A 27999-nucleotide genomic window follows, 5' to 3' on the forward strand; every position below is an offset into this window, starting at 1 on the left:
GCCTGAGCCTACCTTTCTTCCTTTCCTGTAGCACCTGCGCCTGTCGCTGACCGAGCGGGGCCAGTGCCGAGTGCAGCACCTCCACTTCCCCTCGGTCGTGGACATGCTCCACCACTTCCAGCGCTCGCCCATCCCCCTCGAGTGCGGGGCTGCCTGTGACGTCCGGCTGTCCAGCTACGTGGTCGTCGTCTCCCAGCCACCAGGTGTGACCCTGATGCCCCTTGATAAAGGGGGTGGGGACCAAGACCTCCTGTTGTGTCCTTCCAGCACCTGCCTCCGCCCTGATAAGACTGACAGTGTGGTCTCTCTCTCGGTCACTTGTCCCCCAGGTTCCTCCAACACTGTTCTGTTCCCTTTCTCCCTCTCTCGCTGGGATTCAGAGCTGGGCCTTCCCCACCTTAGCACTTCTGGCTGTCCACGGGGGCTTGGCCCAGAGGGTCTTCCAGGCCGATCCTCTCCCCCAGAGCAGATCTTCCACCTGGTGCCTTCGCCCGAGGAACTGGCCAACAGCCTGCGGCACCTGGAGCCCGAGCCCGCCAGTCGAGCCCGGGACTCAGACTATGAAATGGACTCCTCCTCCCGGAGCCGCCTACGGGCCATAGACAATCAGTACACGCCTCTCTGATGGGCCTCACGCTGCCCGGGGGAGCACAAGCAAGCAGAGATGTGAACTTGTGAATGTAACTTTCTTTCCTTCCTTCCAGAGAGAGATTCAAGGGACACTTTAACTGCTCATTCCAGTTTGGATGTGACCCTTCTATTAGGCCTGTTAAAGGGCCTCCTATAAGTTCCATTCTTACCTGGCTTTCTCCTTATTGTTTACAGTTGTAGTTCTTGTTCGCGGATGTCACTAGGACCAGGCCCCATCACTCCTGAGAGGTGGCGGGCGGAGGGGGAGGGCCGGAGTCGGCAGTGGAAACTTGTTCTCTTTTTCACTGACACTGTCTGTCCCAACTGACAGACTTTCTACTTGGGGAGGGGGCCCATCAGGAAGCCCAAAACACTAACAAGCCCTGGATTCTCCTGTGGTTTTTCCCACTCTAGCTTCAGTCCATGCGGTAGGTCTGCTGTACCCAAGCCACAGGTGACCATACCTATCCTGCTTCAACTTTCAGCTTTAGGACAAAAGTTCTGGCAGATGGACAAGCTAAAGGTCAAAAATGATTTTAAACATTTTTACCTCAGATTAATTTTTCAAAGAAATCAGGTTTCAAAATTAAACCATTGCTTATTTCATTGCACTGTTTAATACCCATGCAATTTTTATAGTCAGAGACAGCTATGCAAACCTACTGACCAGGTTCCTGGTTCAAGCCAGTATGCCTGGCTTCCTTGTCTGTTACATTGTCAGGACAGTCACCTGTTGCTGAGGAGACACTGTCCTTCCTAAATGTAGAGAACTGAAGTGTGTCACTCTTTCAAGGAAATTCCAAGCAATTATTGAAAGAGGAGGGTGGCCAGGAACAGTTCCACCCTGGTGCCTTATGAAAAAAACTGAATTCTGGTTTACAGTAGCTTTATGGTGAGAGTTAAACTGAGGCGAGGGAGGGGCAAGGAAGAAAAGGGCTGCTGGGCCCTTTCTAGTAAATCTTTCACCAACAGGGCTGGCTTAGAGCCTCCAAGCCTCTAAAGGCTTATTAAATTATTCTACAAGGTTTTAGGCTCATTCTTAAGCCAAAATGGAAGCTAGGAAGCTGGTGCCACAGCTAATGAGAAACTCCTTTAATAGCCCACAATCGGTGTTCTGTTCCAGCAGTGACCACTGCTTCATCTAAGACTATGTGTGCATGGATACACAGGCACCCATAACCTCTACCATCCCCAGAGGTCCTGCAGTCGAATCTCCATCTGTACTTGCCTTTCACAAGTGACACAATTCATAGGGGGCTAGCTCCTCCCACAACTTTCATGCAGAGGCTCAGAAACAAGGGAGGCAGTGACCCAGCGAGTCAGCTGCTTCTGGTGCCAGCAGAGCCATTCAGTATAGCTGCCAGGCTCACCCAAGTGGCTTCTAGGAAACTGGGAGTTTTATTAGCACAGCTTAACATTTACAGATATATCAATCAAAGGCTAAAATTAAACCTTGGCCTAGACTGACTACTGCCTGCCTTATCTGGGGTGAGGGGTGTGTCTGTTCCAGCCATTCTCTGTACTCCAGGAGGTCAGACTTTAGGAGGGGCAGGGAGGTAAGCAGCCACCTCGCTTCACTACTTTTAAAACCAACACTCCTGGCAGTCCAGTGGTTAGGACTCTGGACTTCCACTGCTGGGTGCACGGGTTCAATCTCTTGTTAGGGAACTAAGATCCCTCAAAAAATGTATATAAAACTAACACTCCTGGGTGGTTTCACAGATGGTAATGCATATCCAACCCTGATCTATGGTTGTGGTCCATTTCTAAGGGCCACATTTTCTACACATCAAGCATTACTGAGTAATGAATGCTAAGCAAAGCGCAGACCAGGAGGGTAAACGTAGAGATATGACACCTATAAGCCTGGGGCACTCATTTCCTAACAGCCACTCAACATACAAGTCTCAGGTAGTGCCAAGAGGCTAGCCAGGCCCAGCAAGCTCACAGCTCTGACTGACTGGCTGCAAAGTACGAGCTCAGAATCCGTGACATAGTCACCCACTTCCAGACAGCTTCAGTGTAAAGTGTTCAAGAAAAACATTTCTTAACTAAATGTGTCTGAGTTACCCGGACAGTTCAAATACATTCCAACAAAAAGGCCCCTTGTGGCCTAGGAAGAAGTGACACTAAGCCAATGCCTTTCCTTTCTGCTAGAGCAGGTTGAGCTGGAGAAAGGGGGAGCAGTGGGGCCCAGGGCGTGCTGCCCTCACAGGCAGTAAGGCAGCAACCTTGATAGCTGCAGCCAGCCCACCGCAGTCAGAGCATGTTCCACCACCCTCTTTCCAGCCCCAATGTGACCACTGCTGCCGGCAAGAGACCACGCCGGCAGCCTCTGCTGAGAGCCAGGCTCTGAGTGCCAAACGGACACTGAGTTATCACCAGCCTTTTGGTTATCTCTAATGACAGATGATGACAAGGATGGCCTGACTGCTCCCAGCACCATCACTTCCTTTACCTGACGTTAATGAACTTTTACAAACTAACAGTCACCAGCACCAAAGAATTAAGTCAACTAACCTGCCTTGAATTTTAGACCAGCAATCCATATGGCTTTATCTGGCATAAATCTTCTGCCTTTGATCATTTCTGGACCGTGTAGGAAAAAGGAATAGCAAATCATTAAAATCTTAAGCCAGAGAACACTATTTTTACATAACAGTTTCTTAACCTAAAATCAAGGCCTTGAACTCTTCCCTAAGGGTTGCCTGAGATTCCTTCATGCTGTTATTCAGGGCTAAGTTTGTGGGCTGAGTGCTAACATCTCCTACAAGCTAGAGGAACTTGATAGTTGATTATCCACTGCCTCTTAACAAGGACACATCTGACACCCAGTGTTTAGCTGGAATAAACAGCACATTGTGATGACAACACAGAATGGATTCATCTTGTATCATTATAGGCAGAAGGTCTATTTGGCAAATTTTTATGTATTGTTTATGTACTGTATAAGTAACTTATTCTTGAATACAAATTTTGCTATAATGTACAAATTGCTACATGTGAATTAAAACAAAGGTTTTGGAATCTTGATTAGTTAACTGCAGTATTTAAAGGTTCTATTATGACTACACTCTCTGAAAAATAGGTATTTTTCCAGTTTATCCTCCTCCCACAAAACCAAGACACCTAACAAATGCTTAGGGTTTATCTTGTGCATTGCTGCATCCTTTCAGCCCTCTGGATTCCTTTATTACAACTGTGAGTGTGTGTCTCCTGCCCCCTACTGGTAAAACACAGATGCCTGAATCAGGACAACCTCTGACTTATCTGGGTTCCGGAGATATTAAAAAGGAAGCTTACAGAATCAACGTCAGGCTGAGGACGGGGACCTTCGGTGCTGCCCAACTCTGGCCAGCCTTCCTCCTTCTGAAGCAGACCTCTAGCCACCACAGAGAACATCTCTCAGTCTTGTCTTTTTTCTAGAGATACCTTGAACCAGAACTAAAGGTGAAGAAGAAAAATCATTTGACAGCTAACCTTCAAGGGTATTAAGAAAGCAGTCAGCCCTCCTGCCCTGATACTCAGTATCCTATAATGGAAATAGCTCATACAAACACACATTAACTTGGTATCAGTTTTTAAAACTTTTTTTATTTTTTAATTTTTTTTAAGTTTTTATTTTATATTATCTACAAAGTAAAAGTTTTTCCCTTAACTTAAAAGTTGAACCACTGCAGACAGTGATTACTTCATCAAACTTGATTTATAAATAATAATCCGTCAGTTTGACGGTAAGAATTTACTGAACCTTTGTCAAGTTTAGTAAAAGGGTGTTCCAAGTCTTGATTTTTTTTTTTTTAGCGGTAATAGCAGCAAGAATCACTCTTGTTACTTCTTTTGCTAGCTGATGTGTTGTTCATGACTTTCAAGGGTCATTAAAAAATAAATAACTTCCAGTTTCAGCAAGCAGAGCTGGGGTACTTGCGGGACTTGGAAACAGCATATGGAATTATGGAACAGCCCACAAGTTCCTAAATGCCTCTACTCGGTCCAAATATCTTCCACTGCAAGTGAACTGTTAGCATTCCTATTGGATGTTACAAGAAATCAACATATATTTTTTCAAAACAAAATAATGAAATTCTAGTTTTCTGTGCTTCCAGTTGGTAGAAGCAGTAGAAGGGAGGAGGGAATTTGGCCTTTCGGTTCCTCCAGGGCAGCCTTACAACTGCTGTTGGTGGTGGGCTTGTACTGTAAAAAAGAAAAGTGAATATTTAAACAGAAAACTGGCAACACTTGCACATTAGCCTAGTGTTTCTGCAGCACATGACTGTAAGCTATCCTTGTGCTAGCTGAACAAGACTCAAAATTTAATTCACTCTGTACCCTCCCAACCCCCCAGCATCTGTACCAAAATGGGGAGAGGTAGGTGGGTGGGTAGAAACAGACCAGTCAGACATAAAACCATTTCAGATAAAACTCCCAGAAGAGTTGTTGTTCATGGGGTACAAAAAAGGCCTTAACATATCCCCTCCCCAAATAATAGCCAAGCACCAGTGCTGCTTTCAGAGTAACAGGTTAGACTGTGAAATCTCGCCATGGCCGCTGCCATCAAGTACTAGCGCACAATCACAGGCATTCTCTTCCTGTCAGGGCATAGACTGGAGCTAATTCTATACTCAAAACCAATCCATACACAGCACTTTCTCATCAGTAGTAGTCTCCAGAGCTACAGTCAAACTCTGCCATGGTGGTAACCCCCCACATGCCAGACTGTTGGGACTCAGGAAGGAAAACACTGCCCTGTCCAGCCTAGCATAACAAGGAAGGCCAACTGAGTCCTAAGCATGCATCAGCTACACAGAATGCTGCTGCTGCTTCTCATCAAGCCAGATCCTATATACCATCAGAACACACACAGCCTAGGCTTCCGGAAGCCTCAGGTCCTGACACTGAACTGATCATCACAGTCCCTACTGTGCACACTCTGACGGGTCTTGCTAGTTCTCGGATGCGGGGCTTGAAGCGCTGGCCCTGCCTGCCATTCGACCTGTGCGAGCAGAATGCTTTGGGGTGCCCGGCGGCCCCTGCACACACACGCCTCACCTGAAGGGTGCGTCATATAAGGGAAATGCGCTGTTGTCGAGACTGGAATGGGCTGTAGTGCACTTTGAGCGAGGGCGGCCTGGGGACCGCCGGGTGGCTGTGTCGTCATTAGCATCATTGGCGCATGGGCAGTTGGATGAGAAGGAACCATTCCTGACTGTACATGAGCCTGAAACAGAGAGCTCTTTTACGCATACAGGCAACATCTCCAGCTTAAACAACATGTCAACTGTGTTCCTTTCACTGGGTTGGGGCTCTCAGGAAAGGGCAACAGTGGGCCCTCAGGGCCCTTTCTTTTCTCTGGGGACATTTCCTACTGGATCCATTAGTTGACCTATAGACATGCTTCACCTTTTGGCAGATTCTGCAAGGCTGAGGGGGCAGGCACCCAACGAGCCTTGGTAACAGTCAGGGCTGCCATGTCCTAGGCTTCAGCATTTCTGATGACTGGATTCTATGTATGGGGCAAGGTCTTCACAAAGGTAAGAAGATCCCTGATCCAAGCGCAGCTTTTTCAAACTAATAGGAGGCTACATGCAATGATGCTTCTAGACTCTGGCTTCCATGTGGGGCCTGAATTATCCCTTTCAGGTAAGAAAGCAGATTATTACATTGTAAGTGGGAACTGTTAACTCCTGTTCTATATTCTCTTTGCTCCTCCCCTGCTTCTCGCCTGCTCACCAGCACACCTCAGTGAAGAATGAGTCAAGGCAGTGAGAAACTCTCAGGCTCCTTTGCTCTGCTGAAAGATCCGCCGATAAAGCAGCAGCAGGAGGAGTTGCAGTGAATGGCTCCAGTTAGGTGGGGAGGGGTAATCTGAAATCATCAGGGCCAACCCAGTGTCCCTGTACCAAGTGATAGTGAGTTCAACCACGTCTCCCTGTCAAATTGGAAAGGTTTTAGCCCAAACAGCTGGACCCCAGCTCTGCAAAGATTTGCAGAGCGAGGAGGACGAGTCCTCAATTCCTCCTCCAATACTGTGCACCATGATATAAGCCTTGAAGGAAACCCTGTTTTGACTCTAACACGTTCAAGTAGACCCAGGGCACATCTGGACTTCCCTGCAGATGTTAACCTTTTTGTTCTTTCAGCACAAAAACACAAAAGTGAGGTTTTAGGAACCCCAACTTAGATATAAATTCACGTAACTACTTAGCCACCAGCCTCTGCTAGACATCTACCGGCCCCCAGGTCTCACAAAGCTCCTGATTCAGCCAAACAATGCTGCCCCACACTTGACCAAACCACCTCCCCTCCCCACCATCAAAAGCAACTCATCCACTGCAGTGCACCACACTACAGAACCTGCCCGTTTGCTGGGGAGGATGCCCAGACTTCCCAGAGCCGTGGAACTCTAGTTACAAGGTCGCCTTCTGAGAGTTAGCTCCAACTGAGCAGCATCTCCAGCCCCACCATGCCAGAGCCTCAGGGGTGCACTGCTTGACATGAAACGGAGTTCAGTGAGGCAGTTTAAGCTGAGACCTGCCTAAGAGAGTTCTGTTATGAAAGCAGCAAAAAGAGACATCAAATACAGCCGATCCACCCTTAACAGCTCCAGGGAGGGCCTCAAAGGACAGTGTTAAAAGTCCAACTTCAGTGCAGCTCCTTCTCCTCATTAAGACAATTCAAATTGGCCCTGGATCGCATTGGACTTTAGTCAGCAGCAACCACACCTTTCAACCTTTAGAAACTTATGCTAGAGGTGAGCCCCAAGTGCTTCCGGATCTGCTCTTTAAGAAAAATGGGAACACCTGGGCGCTTCCAGCTTCAAATCACACAGCACCAATGTACAAGGCCAAGTCCTTTCAAGAAGTACAACGTATGGTCAAAGCAGATTTAGGAATAGCCAGGGAAACAAATGGAGAGATTTCTTAGGAACTCAGGTGACTAACATTCAAGTGGACAGTCCCAGGGCAGTCATCTCAGAGTTGAGAATTTGTAAAATCCCATCTTGTTTGCCAGACCTGTGTGTGTGTGTGTGAGAGAGAGAGAGAGAGAGAGGTGTGGGGGGAGTATGTGTACATATACGTGTATATATAGCAACGAGAAAGCTATATAAACAGAAACAGAGCAATGCAGACACAGTAAGGAAAGAACTAGGTTGCATTCCAGAGTCAAAGGTATTTTTAAGGCCTCAGTTGGGAAATGTCAAAAGACTGACCAATCAGCAACTTCACTGATCCCATTACAAAACCACACAAACATTCATTTAAGGCCAGATCACATGTATTTGAGTGGGAAAGAAGAGACAAGCAGATGGCATCACACACAGGGGTTCCTAGCTTGAAGAACATCTGGCTCTTTGCTGCTTATCTGATAACTTTCATATCCTACTTGGTCTTCACAAAAAGTTGGCTAAAGCAGGTTTACCTGAGGTACATGGGCCATGTGGGGTGGATTGGTGTAAGCCGGCTGAACATGAGAAGGATGAATGGTAAAGACGGTCTGCTGTGCTGCTGGGAAACTATTCTGTGGAGACTGTGTATTGGAGGCAGGTGTCATGGAAGGTGGGGTTGGCGCAAGCCCCGCATGGTAAATGGCAGACTGCTGCTGTGGACTGGCCAGATGGAGAGCCTGAGCGGCCTGGTGCTGATGGTGCTGCAAAGTGACAGCAAAGAGTACAGATTAAGAGACATTCTTTTCTGGGATACAAGCCTGATTGTCAGACTGCAAGCCCTCAACCAAGCAGTGGGAACCAAGAGTACTGCTCCAGGGAACTGGAGCAAAGAGCTCCTTAAGTGCCTTCTTAAAAAGCACAACTAAAGAAACTAATAGGAAAACAAACAAAATCGTATAACATAAACATTAGAAATGAGAGTTTTAAAAAAGTTCCAAGCAAATTCCTTGTTAGAATTTTCTATATTGGTAAAATTTTCAGAACTTACCTAACCACCTTATTCTCAATATGTACCTTAAGGTGATTAAAACTGGGGGCACAGCCTGCAGAGCTGTACGCTGGCTCCTAGGTGAGGCAGGGCTGCTAAGTGTTTTGATCACGTGGTACCTAGCATCTTGCCTGGCACTGGAAAAAACACTCAGTAAACAGAACGATGCGGCGATTCTGGTGAAGGCCTCTGAGTGTCTTACCTGAACAGGACTGGGCGCAGGATGGCTCCCACCATGCTGGCTTTGCTGCTGTCCGGTGGGCGTAGCTGAAGGCTGAGGATGTGGAGTATGTGGGTGCAGGGTGGCATTAGGGTGCGCATACTGCTGAGCAAGGGAGCCAGTGGAAACTAAAGTGAAATAAAAAGGAGTGTGTATAATTGATGTGTGTGGTAGTCTTCATTGCACTTCTATGCCTCATCAACTTTGAGCTCAACAGCTTTCTTGATGCTCAATGCCTAACCCATCTCTATATTTGACTCCATTTAATCCATCCACTTCTTGAAAAAAAAAAAAGTCAAGTTACTGCTTACCAATCACACTAGCATTTTATTCAAATAACATACATACTATATCTAAATCTGATCAGTTTAAATTTACTTTTATAACAGTCACTAGGTTTTCCTGAAAAAGCAACTTAAAAGCACAGACAGAAATAATTCAATCTTTCTCTATCACTCACTCACTCACACACACACACACACACACACACACACACACACAGTAGCTCAAGGCCATCATCTGGCTAACCTCACCATGCTACTGCCCTGGAGCTGGCGCAGTGTCCTATGGGCACAGATGGTATCAAGATGGTATCAAAGCTGCAGTAAGGGGCTGGATAAGGTGTGTGGCAAGGTCAGGGCTCTATCTTCAGGGCCAAATGACCACAATCTCTCTCAGCTGATTACAGAAGCCACTTTGCTGCTCAGTTTGTTCCCTGGGCCTCCCCGCTCAAGATCTCTCACCTTTGTTTTATAATTTAGGATTACCTAAACTATGTATTTAGGAAAACTGAACTCCCTTCAAAGCATCACAGCCTTTAGAAAAAATTTTACTAGTTAGGGTAACTTCAAAGGAAATATGATGATTTAGTTTAAGTAAAAATGTGTTCATTGAAGGTAAGAATGCAAAGCCAATTCTTTGTAACTGTCAGCACTGACCATACGTTGGCACAAAACAGGGAGATCAGATATTTGTTCATGTCATCCCAATACAGCAATCTGAGAATCAAAAGCACAAGACGGGTTCACTGCTTCCGGTGACTACTAATATAGCACACTGATACAAATCTAACCATGATGTGGCTATGAGTTGAGGACAGTCTTCTCAAGACATACCTCTTAGAAGTCAATGTGTGACTTCCAGCCTTCTCTCAAATCAATCCTGAAATCCCTGAGAAGCTATGCCCATACACAGAAACAATTTCAAAATACTTCCTCATGTTCTTCATATGATGTTACGCACAGGGAACTCATAGGGAGAAGCAAGCACCTTTGGGATCAGGCACCCTGACTCCAGTAGTCTAGTAGGCCGGCTGCTGAGAGTCACCAGCAGAGATGGCTCTGGGTGAATCCCATGTAAATGTTATGCAGAAGGTTAGGCACATGAAACAATTCTATAATACTTGACATTGTAGGGCCAGGGGCTACCAACATTCCAGCCCAACTGGTTATCTCCTCAACTGCATAGGTACCCTTTAAAGAGAGAAGGAGAGGCAAAGAGCCAGCGCTAGGATCACCTGTGCATCCACGGCTAACACCTAGTGGGAGTGTATACTAAGTTAACATCTAGATTAGATTCAACAAAGCACTTCTGTTTATACACTGGGAAAATCCCCTAACTATAACAGTTAACATACATTGAACATATTAACAAGAAAAACTGGCAACATATTCTCTGGGTGTTTTTTTTTTAACAAGTCAGTGACTGATACCTGGGAGGTGGAAAAAAAATAATGTACTAACAGCTTTCTTGAATTTCACAATCCCATGAATTTATGAAAATAGTGTCTTTTCCCCTACTTCATTGGCTTATTAAAAGGCCATTCATCATCATTTAAATTAACTTGCAGATCTCCACAAACTGTCTAGGCACTTGGTCTAAAAGACTTGACATAAATTTTGAACCTCTGCTCTTGTAAATCTTAAACTGGAAAGCAATTCCTGAATCCAAATTCTTATTTATAAAGTTTCATAGAGGTAGACTATAGAATCTCATAGGGTTTCTACTTATTTAACCATATTTATTCAAGAAATTTTTGTACTGAAAATTTAACTTTCCTTTCTAATTACTCTGTAAGCAAAGTAATAAGAAAATAAAAAGTAACATCAACCAACTCTAGCTGGGTGCTATTTGATTTTCACACGTTAAAAAAAAAAAAAAGAATGGCCATTACAAAGAATAATTATGCCCATGAAGTCTCATAATTAACTAATTATCCACCAATTAGAAAAATGTTAAAACCTTGATATTACTTTGAGAAAAATAAAGACAGAAGTATTTTTTATCATGCATTTTTAAAAGGCACCTCTGGATTTATTTGCCAATACTAAAAGGCTATCTATATCTCATTTACATTCATAGCACAAATACTTCAAGTAGTCCGAGCTGAATGTGTAAAAAAACCCATCTTCTCCCTATCTGAACATCAATAAACTACAATGCATTATAAGAAAAATTAAGCAGATTTAAACAGACATCATAGGCTGGAAAATAAAATGTAAGCATGTCTGATTAGAAATATCTTCCTCTGTTTATCATCTTTCTGAAAAGACGCTTGCTAAGCAAGTACCTTATCCAGGAATTCTTTTCCCCTTCAAATACGAAAACTGAGTAGCTAATTGGGGAAAATGTAGAAACTAGACTTTAATAGTAATAACAAAAATATACTTTGGTTCCTTGAAAGCTCACTTCAGAAAGTAACAAACACAGCTAGGGTAGAAGGGAAATTTTTAAAAGAGGAGGAGGGGTTGGGGTGGGGGGGGCAGAGAGAGAGAGAGAAAGGAACCAAGTTAGAGTAAATGAGGAAAGTAAGAGAATTAGGGAAAGGGAAAAGTGGAGAGTGAAAGGCAGAAAATTCTGGGCTTTCTTAAACTAAATCTATCATTTAACTGCTATTATTATACATACTCATTAGCTAAAGATTCCAGAGAGGTTAAAAATAAAGTGATTTTTCTTAAAAATTCTGATTTAGCTCTCCACCAGATAACCACAGTCCAAAAAGTTTTCTAGGCCATAACTGATCCTACTGAAGCCAACTGAGTCCGCAGAGCTGTGCATTTAATTTCTAACTAGGTTTTCTCATTTTTGGCCTTGGATGCACAAGTCATGAGAGATCACCAGCACGGCAAAACCTCAAAAATGAAACAAAATCTTCCAACTTTTAGTTTCGATGGTAAAATCAGAAGCAAAGAAGTGAAGGAAAGTGGAAAACTTTAAAAGGGGAATAAAAGGCAACTAGACCAAAAAAAACAGGGCAAAAAGCTTATTTAGAAGGAGGTGGGGTATAAAGCAGCAAATTAAATCACAAACTGCAGCCCCGCTATTAGTTTCTTTTAAAAAATACTGATATTCTCTTTTAGGGAAACTTGTGCTAAGGCAGTTAATGCTTAGGTGTGGTGATTAAGCTTTTAGCTACTTACCAGGAAACTGACTCCAAATCTACTAACAGAGACAGTAAGATGGTGAGGATAACTACATTTGAGACCTCAAACTGAGTACATTAGAATTACTGACACTGTCTTTTATATACTATACCACATACAGAATTCCCCTTCAATAGTTATATACACAGCAAGACTCCTTTTTAAAGAGCATCTATTAAAGGATTAAATTTGTTAACATTTCCTAGCACCAAATAAATAATATGTACGCACTTATTTTTGGATACCAAGGCACAATTAATGTCAAAATGTTTTCTCAATGCTTTTTAAAATTTGCCACCTAGTATATTCAGACATTCAGTTATTCCAAAATAATTTAAAATTTAGTCTCTATGATAACATTTTAATCCTTAATAGTCTTGAGAAAACAGTATTTCACATAAAGTGACCACATACTACACTATCATCCGTTTCTGCAAGTTAGTGACTTCCCCTTCCAAATACCAAAAGTCCATGAATAAGCCTTAAGATTTCCCTACAAATAGAGAAAACAAACCTTACAAGTTCATTTCTAAAAGAAATCCCTGCTCAGACTTTCTCCATTTAAGAGCAATCATCTACCTTTCCACTGCTGAGAGGGGCTGGTGTTACTCAAGGTAATCTCTGGTGGCTGCTAGATCATGTTTTCCTGCTTAAGTTCAAGACATCCATGAGGTGTCTGCTACCTGAATATTTTAAACCTGTAGTCATGCAAGGATTGAAAATACAGGAACGCTTCTCCCGTAGTATTTCAACCCTACTCAAATAAAAATCCTTGTAAGAATAAATTTTTTCTTACCAGGATATATATTTTAAAAAAAATTGTATATTTTACACTTGTGGCTTGTTTTGCTTTGCTATGAAAAAAGGCTGTTCAGGAAGATTTTCTCTGAACAAGGAATGTATTAGGCATTCCGAAACAGTCACATATTTGCTTGGTATGCAAAAATTTATTTCTGAAACAAGTCAATTTTTAAATTAACTCCAGCTTTCTTAAGCTGGGTTATACTTCCTTTTTAAAAACTCTGAATTATTTTCAGATATATGTATTTTTTAATGATTTTGTCTGGCACAAGGAAAAGATTGCTCAACAAGTCTACTCCCTTAACATGTATTCTTTAAAAAGTGTTTTACTGTTCAAATTAAAATTAGTATAAAAAACCCAACTCACTGGCAAAGTAGAAAGAAGGGCTTGTCTCCTTGTTGTATGGTAATTTGGGACATGCTGAATTTAGGAAATAGAAAGGTTAATTAGCCTTTTAAGGTGTGCATTTTCCTAATTTTCTGGAAAGGTTGACATATTTAGTAATTTCTTTTTGTATTCATGCATAATTCATTTTTCTTATTTTATAAGAGATGACAAGCACTTTAAACATTACTACAAAATTAAGTAAGATGGAGCTGAAGTGAAAGACACTTTTTTCTTCTGTATTGGGCAGTCGAGTTCCACTTGCTCATTTGCTTAAACGAAAGGAATAAAGTCATTATCTAATAAAAAGACCAACATTGCATTCCACTGAACAACTCTAATATAAAAAATATACCAATATAAAATAATATTTACCAAATTTCATTCAAAAGACTAGTCCAATTTTGCCAATCATTACTAACAGAAATGTCACCTTACAGCTTGTTCTGTAAGATGTTTACTACGCATCTGGGAATGGATCCAAAAACTGAGAAACATAGTAATATTAATATTAAACAAGAGTGTGATATCATTTCTTATTAAACTGTCTACATAAAGGGGTGTGCGGGTGTGCGTGGGTGCGTAAGTACACTTGGAAGGATATGCACCAAAACATTAACAGGAGGTTGTAAGGGAGAGGATTAATAGGTGCACTTTACATCTTTCTGCCTACTGTACTTTCGAATTTATCTGCATTAAACTACCAAAAATAAGCCCAAAGAAAAAGATTCTGGATTTAACTCTTCCTGATGGCTTTAGTTAGCAGAGAAAGTTTCATTATTACTATTTCTAAAAGGGAAAACAAAACAAGATGAATGAAACAAAATCAGAAGAATTTTAAGACTAGATGTTAAGGAAACAAAAAGTAACTTATTTGGAGAAAGAGGGCAGACGCAGTGATGAAAGTGAAATTAAGGTCAAAGAGATGAAGTTTGTGATCAGAGTCTCTCCTAAGATAGCTAGAAAGAATACAAGGTCAACAAACTTAGAATATATTTCTCCTAGTACCTTAAATAAACGTTCAAGGATTTGTTAGCATACTTACAGTTAATATGCCAAAAAATTTTAAAACAATAACCAGCCTTTCATTTTGTAGTCATTTCTATTCTCAAAGGCTCTTGCTATGACCGTAATGATTAATAAATGACAAAAAGGTAACATAACAACTGTCATCAACATCTGGGTGCATATTTTTTGTTTGTATTAAAAAAAAAATCTAGATAGGATATAGCTTAAAAAATAATCCATACTAAAAATATCTAGTTCCTTTTGGAATATAAAATATAAACTGTTTAAGAGAAATGAGTATAAAATTAGCATTTCTATGCAAATTTTATCTTACAGTTTAAAATAATGTACTTAAAAATTTGTATTCTTTACAGACAAAACAAAATGTACAAAAATTTGTAAAAGTTTAAAGTCTGACTTAAAAATCTGTAAGACCTAAAATAAATCACTGATGAATTAATAAACTTGCTACAGCAGATTAAATTATGGTTTATTGCAGTAAATAACAAAATAATTCATTTCCTGGTGTCTTCTTCAGGGTATGTAGTGTCCAAAAGAGAACCAAAAATAATCATACCAAATCTAGGTACGGCGCTGCCCCTAGCCTACCCTCATCAACAGACATCAATAAAACTCAATCTGTGTAAATCGTAGGAGAGTTAATTCAGATATGGTTGAGCCAACTTTCTCCTGGCATCAAATAAGTAGCTTTGATGACTAGTTCATTCTAAGTTTCACTGGACATTAGGTCTAGTATTTTGTTTTTTTGCAGTATTTTTCTGTTTACCCACATCTGAATGGACTTCAGAGTCTGAGACCAACTGCTTTTCAAATGGAAATATTTTGCAAAGTAGTTATAAAACCATTAGTGCCTCAAATATAGTATTTACTGTACTGTACTGGATGTTTCAAACCAATGAATATCCATTCAAAAGACAAAGCCAGGCTGGCAGTGAGTGAATACACTGAGGAGAAAGATTCTGCTCAACAGTATTACTACAGTATCTCAAAAGGCATGGGCATACAAATAGCTATTCTCTAAAAGCAACGGAAATTTTAGCTCAAAAGTTTCAGATCTTATTCCAAAGGGAGTATGCCAGAAAATGGGAAGAAAGAAATGTTTTTCCACTTGTTATATCATGATATATTCAGGAATGTATGTATAAACAATCATTATGAACTTTTCACCTAAGACTTTAGCAAACTGGAAAACTGTTGAAATATATACAAATTGTGTAAAACTTAGTGTGATAAATCAGTGATGCCTTTTCACAACATAATTAGTTCGGGTTAAGACAACCCAATCGGAGAAGGCAATGGCACCCCACTCCAGCAGTCTTGCCTGAAAAATTCCATGGACGGAGGAGCCTGGTGGGCTGCAGTCCATGGGGTCGCAAAAAGTTGGACACGACTGAGCGACTTCCCTTTCACTTTTCAATTTCCTGCATTGGAGAAGGAAATGGCAACCCACTCCAGTGTTCTTGCCTGGAAAATCCCAGGGACGGGGGAGCCTAGTGGGCTGCCATCTATGGGGTCGCACAGAGTCGGACACGACTGAAGCGACTTAGCAGCAGCAAGACAACCCAATGACAGGAGATCATAACTAAAATCATAAACCAAATTAGTCTGTCAACCTTTCAATTAAATTATGGATGGGTTTCTTGAAAGGTTTTCAAAATGTTACAAGCACATTATTTAAATTTAAAGAGTATAATCAACAATAAAAGATTTTAAGTGTGGAAAAGTAAGATCTGAAAAGTATTTTATATTAAAAAAATGTCACATAAAATTTCTATGATTAGTGAACCAGTGGGAAAGGAGCATGGCTCCAAAAAGTAAACATTAGAAGTGAGTTCTGGGTGACAAGAACAATGGTTGTTGCTGCCTGAGTCCTATTCCTGTTAACCTACAAAACGTTATAAACTGTAATCTAAAGTTAAAAAAACTGAAAGTCTTTACATTCTTAGTCATTCAAAAAGTTTAACAAGGTTTTAAAAAGAAAAGGTCCACGCAGCTGCATGTAATATTAATTTCATTCTCACAGGGGTTGTTCTCTTTTCAACTGTACAAATAAATTTAAATTTCTCTTTTCCCACTCCAAAACAAACTGAAATGCCAATGGGAAAACTTAAATGACAGTAAAGGAGTTCTCAAAAAAGTTCAAAACAAAATTCAGATCTCAATAAAACTGGTACTATTAATAATTAAAGGTGCATTTTGAAAAATATGAGATAACTAATTAATCCTATTCTATAAAATATAAGGTGGGAATTTTATTTTAAATTCTCAACATTGAAAATGGTATTATTTTAGTACTTTATAGAAAGCTGCAAAGTTTACTTGTACAAAGTTCTCTGGCCACAAAACTAAGATGGCAATTTTAGCTTAGTAGTCTTATATATATTAATTTTATATAGAATACTTTTATCATTGCATACTGATTACACTTACAGTATGACTCTGTCTAAAGCAGATCTAGTATGACACAATTTCGACCACTTAAAATACAGCATAATGAAGAAACACAGTAGTATTATAACAAATAGCAATCAAAAATATGCAATGTCAGTGGCCCCCAGAATAAAGAGTGAGGGAGAATGTTTTCTTGCTAGAGAGTGCTTTCATTAAGGAAAAACCTTCCTGCATGCCTTAGGAAGAGTATACCAAATGATGTTACTGATGAGGAAGAGAAGGAAGATACATTTCTCTACAAAAGATGCCTTCTGTTACAAACATTATTACATTTTTAGTTAAAGAGAGAAATTTCAAGAACAGAAGCAGAAATGATTTGCCAAGACTTACAGACTAGGTCAGAGAGAACCAGATTCCTTTTTTTTTTTTTTAAGATTCTTGACCCTCAATGTCATAAAAGGCAGAGTTATTCTTAAACAGAAGTTTAAAACACATTAAGACACACACTGAGAAAAAACAAAAAGTGTTTCCTACCATACATCGCATGTGTCTGCTCATGAGCCCCGTACTGAGTCGCTGAAGAGGACACTAAACCAGGCTGGGCATGTGTTGGTGGTGCCATCATTCTAGCATTACCCTGTATTACAGGACTATAGACATGAGGATGCTGTGTTTAAATAAAAAATTAAGAAAAAACATTAAAGTTATCAGATATAATCAAGTAGATTTTAGTTATGTCTTAACTTCATGGTTTGCAGGTTTCCAAAACTTATAAATTATAAATACAGAATTTAGAAAATTCTAAATCAGTTTGTTTTTGGCTATTTTCTTTGAAACACCTACACTGATCAGCACCTTTCTGTTAAAAGGGGCCCCCAAATCCTTAGCTGTCTACCCCCACCATAGCACATAACACAAGATATACAGAAAACCCCTTTATCACACTGAAACTTACTTAAATGGAACAACAGTTAAGAGTTATTAGGTCATATCAGGCTTACCTGAGACTGATAATGTGGCACATGCTGAACAAGAGGCTGATTTGGAAACTGCTGAGGACTGTAGGCGACATACTGTGTGGAATAAGCTGGTGGGGTGGCCACAATTGGTGGGCCTGCTGCTGAGGCTGGGTGCATCATGGTACTCTGATGGTGTTGGTCTTGCCGTTGTTGGGGCATATTTGGTACTGCAGGAAAAAATGATGTAATATTAGAAAATAGCATCTCCTTAGCATAAAATACATGAACTGGTCCATAAGGCTCTGTATGATCTGACATTTCTGCCTGTCTCTCAAATGCCACGCTATTCCGCACCCACCCCTCTTCCATCACTATGGGCTGTTTTCCTATCATCTATGCCATTCCTCAGCCTCAATCCCCAATTCCCTACTGTCAGGTTGGAAAATTTTTACTTGTCCTTGAGGGGGTCAGCTTGATAGCCACATTCTCAGAGACACTCTGCGATGACCCACAGAGTTGATCAAGTCCCTGTAATTATGAGACTCTTACAGCACTATGAAACATTTCCCATATTATTTCTCAGATCATCCCTGTTTGATACACTAAATTATGCCATGGCTAGAGAAGGGCATTGGATTTTACTCAAAGAAAAACAAAAATACAACAAAAAAAGTGCAAAGAGACCCAACACTAATCTTAACTCCATTTTTAAAAATCTTCCACCACTAAATTCTTGCTCATTCTCAAACATAGTTATCACATGCTATCATGTTGCAGGTTTCTAAATAAGAGTTCTTGCCTATAATCGGCCCCATTAAAGCTCTCATTAACAGTTTAGGTCAACTGCCATCTCTGTAATATGTCTTTCCCAGTCCCCCACAAAACAGCAAGCTGCATGCTCTGTGTACCCTTTTCTCACATGTTTATTACAGCACTGACTGTTGCCTGTGATGGGTTTATGGTGCTATGTTAACTAAATCACTCAAGGGAAAAAGCTGTGAACCACCAATTCCACAGGACACAAAGAATGTGTAACTTATGTTCACAAAATCATCAGAACGAACTGCCAAGGTAGAGATAAATTTTCTTAAAAACATCTGAAATTTTTGCTAAACACTTGACTGTTGCTGATATGTAGGAAAGCTGGTTATATATACTTATTATCTGGTTAGAAAAGCAAGCCTGAAAACAGAGGAAACTAGTAAGAATATTTATCTGAATTCAATCTTGAGATTCCCTCATATTGAAAAAGCATATCCTTCAAGAAAGAAAAACCATCCCAAACTCAAATATCATATGAAAGTTTGTCTATTTCTTTTTATATTTATAATCCTCACTTTTTTTTTCTCTCCAAAAGCTAGTCAACTTTATGGATTTCTAAAAGAAAAATTTTAACTATAAAAACAATGAATACAATCTTAAATCTGTACAGAGGCAGACCTGGTTTTATGGTCGTGTCCCAATCCCTATAGTTTGAATCTACCTTAATCTTAAACCACAGTTTATGTTGGCCATACTTTAGCCATTTCCTTTTGTCAATGGTTTTCAACTGGGAACAATTTTGCCTTTCAAAGGGCATTTCAAAGGCATTTGCCTTTCAAAGCTCAACTCCAGAAAAATAAATGACCCAATCAAAAAATGGGCCAAAGATCTAAACAGACATTTCTCCAAAGAAGACATAAAAAAAAAAACAAAGGGCATTTGGCAATGTCTGGAGACATTTTTGGTTGTCACAGTTAAGGAAGGAGAGGAAGCTACTAGTATCTAAATGGGTAGAGGCCAGGGATGCTAATCAACATCCTATAATACTCAGATCCCACTCTATTTAACCACCCTCCCCGCTCAAGAATATCTGTCCCCAAATGTTCCTGACTTCAGCATATTTTCAAACAAAATCCTTTCTCACAGGATGCAAAAATGAGAACTGCATCATGCACCAAGAAGACAGAGAGGTAGTTTGGTGCAAAAAGGTACTACTATCATGAAGGAAAGATATGCCCTACATGATCTATGGCTGTATTTCAGAAGCAAGTCCTTAATTTTTTGTTATTTGATGGAGTAAAGTAGCAGGATATAAAGTTAACATAAAGACAGCCAATAGCCTTCATATACCACACTTCATAAATTTACTTCATGAGTAACTACTTAGAAGATACAATGGAAAGATGAACCCAGTTTACATTAACAATAAAAAAAGAAACTACCTGAGGTGAAAACTGAAAAAACACTACTGAAGACAGAGAAACAGATTTAAACAAGCAGAAAGGCATAATTTGTTTGTGCATAAGAAGACAAGATAAAGATAACAATCCTCCCTTAAGTTAATGTCTAAAGAATATATTTATAAATTTAATGTGGTTCAAATATTAACATCCAGGAATTCATACTAACAGAACAACAACAGACTCTCATCAGTCACGGAGATAATAGGAAACGAACTCATTATTTTGAAAATTGCTTTGAAATGATGGGCAGTTTAGTAACCTTTCTTTTACAAGCTGTACTTCACGGTAACCAAATAGCTTAACAAGGTAAAAGTTTTTCTTTATAGAAACAGTCCAGTTAACAACTGAAGGAGAGATGATAGAATGAGAATGTCATCATTTTGCAATCCTTAGTGAAATAATGAACCTAGCGCTAGATAGTCACTGCCAGTGCTGCTAAAACAAACAGAGAAGAGCTGGTATGAAATGTTATCCTGGATATATAAGGCAGCCAAGTTACTCCTACTATCAAAGAAAGAAAAAAAAGGAGATCAGACACTGACTTCTAATAAAACTACACACACCATCTATGAAACATTCCATGTAAAGGTTTTAAAAAAAATACAACCTAAACTTAACAAGTCTTTCTTATTTATATACTATCAGAGACCTACAGCGGACAGAGGATCACTTTAACTAATACCACAGGGATCCAATCCATGAAGTTCAGATGGTGGGAAAGAATACAGGCCAAACAAACTGGATTTAAATAAGATGTAAAAGGGAAAACCTGAGGGGGAAACTATAAATAAAAAGAGTTAATATTAAGACAGAGATAGCAATCAAATGAAAAGTGTGGATTTTGGATTGTGGCTCAACAAGCCAACAATTAAGAAAAAATTTTAAGGCAGTAAGAAAAACGTGCTTAGATATTTGATAGCAAGAAATAATTTATAATTTATTTTAGGTAATGGTACCTTAACTATGGTTTTAAAAAAGAAATAGTCCACAACTCTTAAAGATACATACAAAAGTATTGATTAGTGAAATGACAATGGTACCTAGGGTAACAGTGTAATGGTATAAATGAACAAAACTTGTCTAAATTTTCATAATAAAAATTTACAACATAAAATAACTTTAAAAATGGCTTAAACATGAAAAACAAATGCAACTTGTAAACCTCACTTGAATCCTAACTGGAACAAATTAACTGTAAAAAATACGTATTTTAACAAAAGCCACAGAAATTTGAGGATATTAGGGAACTCCTGGTTAACTCTTTCTGGTGTAATAATAGCATTGTAGTTTTTTTTTTTTTTTTTTTTGCATTAGAAAAGGACTTTAATATGGAAGTGAGACAACAGCAGGCAGATGGGCAGAGGATGACAAGTTTCTGGGCTCTAAAAACTGGGAAACTTTTGGAGAACTGTAGTGTTTTATGTTTGTTTTTATAAGACTCTTTAAAAATTATAAAATACTTACAAATAAAATAGTGTATCTAGGATATGCTTCAAAACAATCTGAGGAGGGGAGAGGTGTTGTAGATGAAACAAAAGTGACCGTGAGTTTCTAACTGTTAAACCTGAGTGATGAGTACTTTTACATTGATGTACTATTCAAACTGCTTATATGTATATGTTTGAAATTCTCAATAAAAAGGTTTTTAAAAAGTCAACTGATTTTTTAGTAGTCAACCTGAATATCAAGTTCATATGGAAAAATAACCAAAAGAAAAGTCAAAAACACTTGAGGGAAAAAAAAATCAATATTGGGAGTGGATAGGTGGGAAAGTAGTCTATCTAAAGACAGACAATTTAACAGAATGGAAGAGAAATCCAGATAAAGATTTAACTACACATGGATACTTAATATAGGATGAAAATGGCATTTCGTAGCACTCTGTTTTCTGATCTTAATGGAATGAAAAAATAAACAGAAATATCAATACACCCTAAATAACCAAGTATTTGGCGATTACAAACACATTACTAAGATTTAAAGCCCTTTGGTTAAAGAAATCGTAAGACAGAAAATATTCTGAATGAAAATACAACACATCAAGTTTTAGGGATGCAGCTAAAGCAATGATTACAAATGTATAGCTAATGCAATACAGGGGACGCAGGTTTGATCTCCAGTCAGGGAACAAAGATCCCATATGTAGTGAAGCAACTAAGCCCGTACACAACAACCATTGAGCTGGTACACTCCAACTAGAGAGTCTAAAATGAAAGATCCTGCATGAGTAAATGAAGATCTCATGTGCTGCAACTAAGACCCAAGGCAGTCAAATAAATTAATAAAATTTCTTAAAAAAAAAAAAAAAAATCAGTAATTATCAAAGAAATGCACATTAAAATCACAATGAGGTAACAGACCAGATAGGCTAAAACTAAAAAAACAGACAATACCAAAGTTGGCAAGGATGTAGAGTAACCATAATGCTCATTCATGGCTGATCAGCTGAAATGTAAAATGACACAACCACTTTGGAAAACAATTTATCAGTTTCTTATTAATTTAAAATTGCACTTACCATACAACTAAACAACTCTAATTCTAGATATTTAACCCAGAGAAATGAACACAAACGTTCACACAAACATTAGTTCACAAACGCTCTTCAAAGCTTTATGAAAACAACCAAAGACTGAAAATAATCCAAATACCCATGAACTGGTTGGTAATGGGTAAACCAACCATGGTATAATCATAAAAATGGAATCTTGTTCAGCAATAAAAAGGAACAAAATGATGCAGATGATAATATGAAATATTCTCAAATCAGCTAGACACACAGAAATACAACACACAATTCTACTTACTAAAAAATATCTAGAAAAGTCAAAAAGTAAGAGAAAGTAGATCAGTGGCTGCCTGCAATGGGTGGTACTGGAGTAGTTCTCATCAAAAAGTACACTTAAAAGTACACTTATTTTATTGTATGTAAACTATAGAATAACAAAACTGGTTAAAAATTTTGGAGAGCTATTTGGAACAAGATAAACTGGATTCATACCTTATACTGTATATATGGCAATTTCCAAATGAATCAGAATATCCCTGTTTGGGAATTAAGATCTCATATGCCTCAGGCAAAAAAAAAATGTGTTAAGGAGGGACTTCCCTGGTGGTCCAGTAGTTAAGAATATGCCTTGCAATGCAGGAGACATGGGTTCAACCCCTGGCCTGCAAACTAAGATCCCACAAGCTACAGGGCAACAAACAGGCTGCCCGCTGCAACTAAGACCCAATACAGCCAAATAAATATACAAATATACAAATATTTTTTTTAAAAAAGTCTAAGGAAAATCTTGATACAGTAATATAGGTAATTTCTAGGAAATACGATGTCTTCAAACAAAAAACCCCATGGGTGCAGCGCAGTACATATAGTATGCTTCACTTTGCATACGAGGGAAGAAAAGTAAATGTCAACAAGGATGCCAAGACAATTTAATGAGGAAAAAACACTTTTCAAACAATGGTGCCAGGATAACTGGATGTACACAGGCAAGAATCAATGTGGACTCTATCCTTACGCATGCGTGCTTGCTCAGTCGCTTTAGTTGTGCCCAACTCTGTGTAACCCTATGGACTGTAGCCCTCCAGTCTCCTCTGTCCAAGGGATTTTCCAGGCAAGAAAACTGGAGCAGACTGCCATTTCCTTGTCCAGGGGATCTTTGTGACCCAGGGATTGAACCCACATCTCTTATGTCTACCTGCAATGGCAGGTGGATTCTTTACCACTAGTGCCATCTGGAAAATTACCTCAGAATGTATCACTAACCTAAATGTTAGAGCTGAACTCTTAGAAGGAATCTTGGTAAATCTCTACAATCTTGAGTCAGGAAATGGTTTCTTAGTATGATACCAAAAGCAAAAGTGACAATCCAAAATACAAATAAATTGAGGTTCCTTCACAATGAAAAACTTCTGTGCTGCAAAGCCCACCATCAAGTTAAAAAAAACCAAAAACCATAAAATGGAGAAGATATCTGTAAATCTTATATCTGATAGAAGATCTGTATATAGAATATATAGAAAACTCTTACAAGTCAGTGATTAAAAGGCAAATAATTTAATTAAAACTAGGTCAAATATCTGAATAAACAATTCTCCAGAGATAGTATGCAAATGGTCAATGAAAAGATGCTCAACATCATCAGTCACTAGGGAAATACTAATCAAAATCATAAAGAAGTACTATTTTATAACCACGAGGATTATAACAGACAATAACAAGTGCTGGGGAAGATGTAGAGAAATTGGGACTCTCGTATACTACTGGTAGGAATAAAAAGTGCTATAGTCACTTTGGAAAACAGTGTGGCACACTGTAAACACAGTAATTCCACTCAGAGAGAAATGAAAACCTAAGTCCACATACAAACTGTACAATGTTCAGCATCACTCATAATAATCAAAAAGTGGAACAATCCAAAGAATCATCAACTGATGAATGGATAAGTGAAATGTTACTGGTATCTACACACCCATAAAAAGAAATGAAGTGTATATTGATAGATGTTCCAACATGGATGAACCTTGAAAACATGCTAAATGAAAGAAGCCAGTCACAAAAGACTCCATACAATATGATTTCATTCACACGAAATATCCAGAACAGGCATTCTACAGAGAAAAGTGTATTAGCACGTCTAGGATATAAGTGTGTACATGCATGGCGTGGGAGGAAAATAGTTACTAAAGGATATGGGGTTTCTTTCTGGAGTGATAAAAATGTTTTAAAATTGACTGGTGATGATTGGACAGCTCTGAGAATATCTTAAAAACCACTAAACTTATATACTTCAAGGGGATGAATTTTATGGCTTTCGAATTACAGTTGACCCTTGAAAAATACAAGTCTGAACTGTGTGGGTCCACTTACACAGATTTTTTTCCCATAGTAAATACTACAGCACTAAGCCATCCACTGTTGGATGATCTGTAACTATGAACATGCAGGACTGACTATAAATTTTTTTTTTTCCCCTGACTATAAATTATACTCAGTTTCTGACTGCACAGAGGGTCAGTACCCTTAACCCCCGAGTTGTTCAAAGGTCAACTATATAAATGAGAGGTCAACAATCCAAATAGAGCCATTTTTAAAAACAGAACATCTGCAAAGAAACAACTGTAAAAATAGACACTGTAAGGATAAACAGAAATTAATTTTAAATCATCAGCTGCTAATGGTGAAAGGGACAATCCACTTAATGGGATGGAAAGTACAAATTAAGAGACTGGGATGAAAACAAGACTTTTCTAAACAACCTTTTTATGTAATTTGCACTTTGAAAATAAATATTTGACATAAAAAATAAAATTAAAATAATAAAAAAATTTATCATTACAAATGTTAACAAGTTCAATCAGGTTAACCTACCTAGGTGTCTAATTGTTGACATAACTCAGTGACTACACAAAATGGTATTTTTGAAGTATCATGGGTAGCAATTCCTGACTCTGAAAACTGACACTTAAAAGAATTCTTAGTGAGATACTAAAGAAATCTTAAATTTTATCTTGTAGAGCAACAGACAACAAATATTCTGAAAACATCTTATACACATTATAGGAAAATGTAAGTAAGCCAGGCTCTAAGATGGCCCCCAATGATTCTGCCTCCTGGTTTTCACACCCTTATATATTAGTCCCTTCCACATGTACCAGATTTGCTCCACATAATCAACAGCAAATGACAGAAATGAAGCTAGGGTACTTCAAAGGTTAGATTGTAAAACAAACTGTGGCTTCCATTTAGGTTGTTTCTCATTATGGGAAAAGCCAGATGACATTTTATGACCAGAACTATCCTGCCAACAGCTCTGCATCTGGAAGCAGATCCACCAGCTTAAGGTTACATAACTCCTGCTCTGCTGCTGCTGCTGCTAAGTCGATTCAGTCGTGTCCAACTCTGTGCGATCCCACAGACGGCAGCCCACCAGGCTCCCCTGTCCCTGGGATTCTCCAGGCAAGAACACTGGAGTGGGTTGCCATTTCCTTCTCCTATACATGAAAGTGAAAAGTGAAAGTGAAGTCGCTCAGTCGTGTCCGACTCTTCGTGACCCCATGGACTGTAGCCTACCAGGCTCCTCCATCCATGAGATTTTCCAGCAAGAGTACTGAAGTGGGGTGCCATTGCCTTCTCCAAACTCCTGCTCTAGCCAACATCTTTTTGCAACTGCTTAAGAGACTCTGGTAGGCTGCAGTCCACGGGGTCGCTAAGAGTCAGACACGACTGAGCGACTTCACTTTCACTTTTCACTTTCATGTACTGGCAAAGGAAATGGCAACCCACTCCAGTGTTCTTGCCTGGAGAATCCCAGGGACGGGGGAGCCTGTTGGGCTGCCATCCATAGGGTCGCACAGAGTCAGACACGACTGAAATGACTTAGCAGCAGCAAGAGACTCTAAGGAAGAACCACCTAGTTAAAAGGCTCCTGGATTGCTGACATTCAGAAACCATGTGAAATAAAATATGTTTGCTGTTTTAGGCAGCTAAGCTTTGTGATAATTTGTTAAAAGACAGATATTATTAATTCAATAGCAATGAGCATACCCAATGACCAGAAAATGGTTTCTAAACACTATTTCCCAGCAAAGAAAATGAGGGTTGCTTGCAGGATTACTGATCCAGGTCTACTGTTAGAAGATTAGCCTGAGACATCTTATTCATAGCAGAAAGGAAGTTATCAGAGACAAATAAGTAGTACCAAAAGGAGACAGGAGCCAATGTAAAGCGATTATCATTGATCAAAGATGGGACAATGAGAGAAGCGAAAAAAAAAAAAATTAATTGAAATACAATGGATATGTAAAAAATTATACAAGAATATATATAATACATATATATTAACAATATATAAAATTTTACATGTATTCATAACTTTTCTGTACAAACTATTTCAAGATACCCAAACAGCCCTGGTTAAAAAGAAGTCCCTTACTGAATGATTCTAGCTAGTAAGTGGAGAAGCAATGCTAGAAATTCAGAAATCACTGTTTTCAAACTCCTAATTAAAGTGATTTCCAAAGTATGGTCCTGTACCAACAATATCACTGGGGAATTGTGTTTTTGTTTTTTTAATGAATTGCACTAGAAAAGTAAATTCTCAGGCTATGCCCCAAATCTACTGAACTGGAAATTCTGGGGATAGGCCCAAGCAATTGGTGTTTTTTTTTTTTTAAACAAACTCTCCAAGTGATTCTAATGTACACTAGAATTTGAGAACCACAGCTCTAAAGAAGAGGCTTCTCAGATGGCGCTAGTGATAAAAAGCCCATCTGCCAATAAAGGAGACCTAAGAACTGCAGGTTTAATCCCTGGGTCAGGAAGATTCCCTGGAGGAGGGCATGGCAACCCCCTCCAGTATCCTTGTCTGGAAAATACCATGGACAGAGGAGCCTCGAGGGCTATAGTCCATAGAGTCACAAAGACTTGGACAAGACAGCACACAGCCCTAATGAAAAGATGCTGTTAAGTATCAATCATCAATAAATAAGATGACAGACTTGACAGAAAACTTTACAATTGGAGAGGGGAGGATCAGGCTATCACCACTTGAGCCTTTAATAAATCTTACCATAATTCAAAGTAGGACCAGATACTATACCTCTTAAATGATCCAACATAGAGCACTCACAAATATCTATCAAGTATTCTTTTTTTAAATATAAATTTATTTATTTTAATTGGAGGCTAATTACAATATTGTATTGGTTTTGCAATACATCAACATGAATCTGCCACGGGTGTACACGTGTTCCCCATCCTGAACCCCCTTCCCACCTCCCTCCCTGTACCAACTCTCTGGGTCATCCCAGTGCACCAGCCCCAAGCATTCTGTATCCTGCATCAAATCTGGACTGGCGATTTGTTTCATATATGATATTATACATGTTTCAATGCCATTCTCCCAAATCATCCCACCCTCTCCCTCTCCCACAAAGTCCAAAAGACTGTTCTATATATCTGTGTCTCTTTTGCTGTCTCGCATACAGGGTTATCG

The 27999-nt window shown here is 39.3% G+C and overlaps 2 protein-coding genes across 56 annotated transcripts in view; one reads left to right on the forward strand and one right to left on the reverse strand.

Annotated features, from left to right (window-relative positions):
* The window catches only part of SH2B3 (SH2B adaptor protein 3), a 37539-nt gene extending 33878 nt beyond the window's left edge, over positions 1–3661 (forward strand). For 4 of the 6 annotated variants that reach the window (XM_086347833.1, XM_086347834.1, XM_086347835.1 and 1 more), the window contains one exon: positions 32–3661. In XM_086347833.1, coding sequence (XP_086203959.1) covers positions 32–625 — 594 coding nt within the window. In that variant the 3' untranslated portion in view covers positions 626–3661. The remainder of the gene's footprint in view (positions 1–31) is intronic. The other 2 variants (XM_086347836.1, XM_086347837.1) reach the window with 1 other exon arrangement.
* A 543-nt stretch (positions 3662–4204) lies between these two features.
* The window catches only part of ATXN2 (ataxin 2), a 102739-nt gene continuing 78944 nt past the window's right edge, over positions 4205–27999 (reverse strand). For 19 of the 50 annotated variants that reach the window (XM_086347799.1, XM_086347797.1, XM_086347800.1 and 16 more), the window contains 7 exons: positions 17814–17998; positions 17347–17479; positions 13375–13428; positions 8767–8912; positions 8050–8277; positions 5680–5848; positions 4205–4824 (listed from right to left, as the gene is read on the reverse strand). In XM_086347799.1, coding sequence (XP_086203925.1) covers positions 4796–4824; positions 5680–5848; positions 8050–8277; positions 8767–8912; positions 13375–13428; positions 17347–17479; positions 17814–17998 — 944 coding nt within the window. In that variant the 3' untranslated portion in view covers positions 4205–4795. The remainder of the gene's footprint in view (positions 4825–5679; positions 5849–8049; positions 8278–8766; positions 8913–13374; positions 13429–17346; positions 17480–17813; positions 17999–27999) is intronic. The other 31 variants (XM_086347804.1, XM_086347793.1, XM_086347806.1 and 28 more) reach the window with 3 other exon arrangements.

Source organism: Bos grunniens, chromosome 17 (assembly GCF_055505025.1).
Source record: "Bos grunniens cultivar Pamir isolate PY7600 chromosome 17, Bosgru_T2T1.0, whole genome shotgun sequence".
NCBI lineage: Eukaryota > Metazoa > Chordata > Mammalia > Artiodactyla > Bovidae > Bos > Bos grunniens.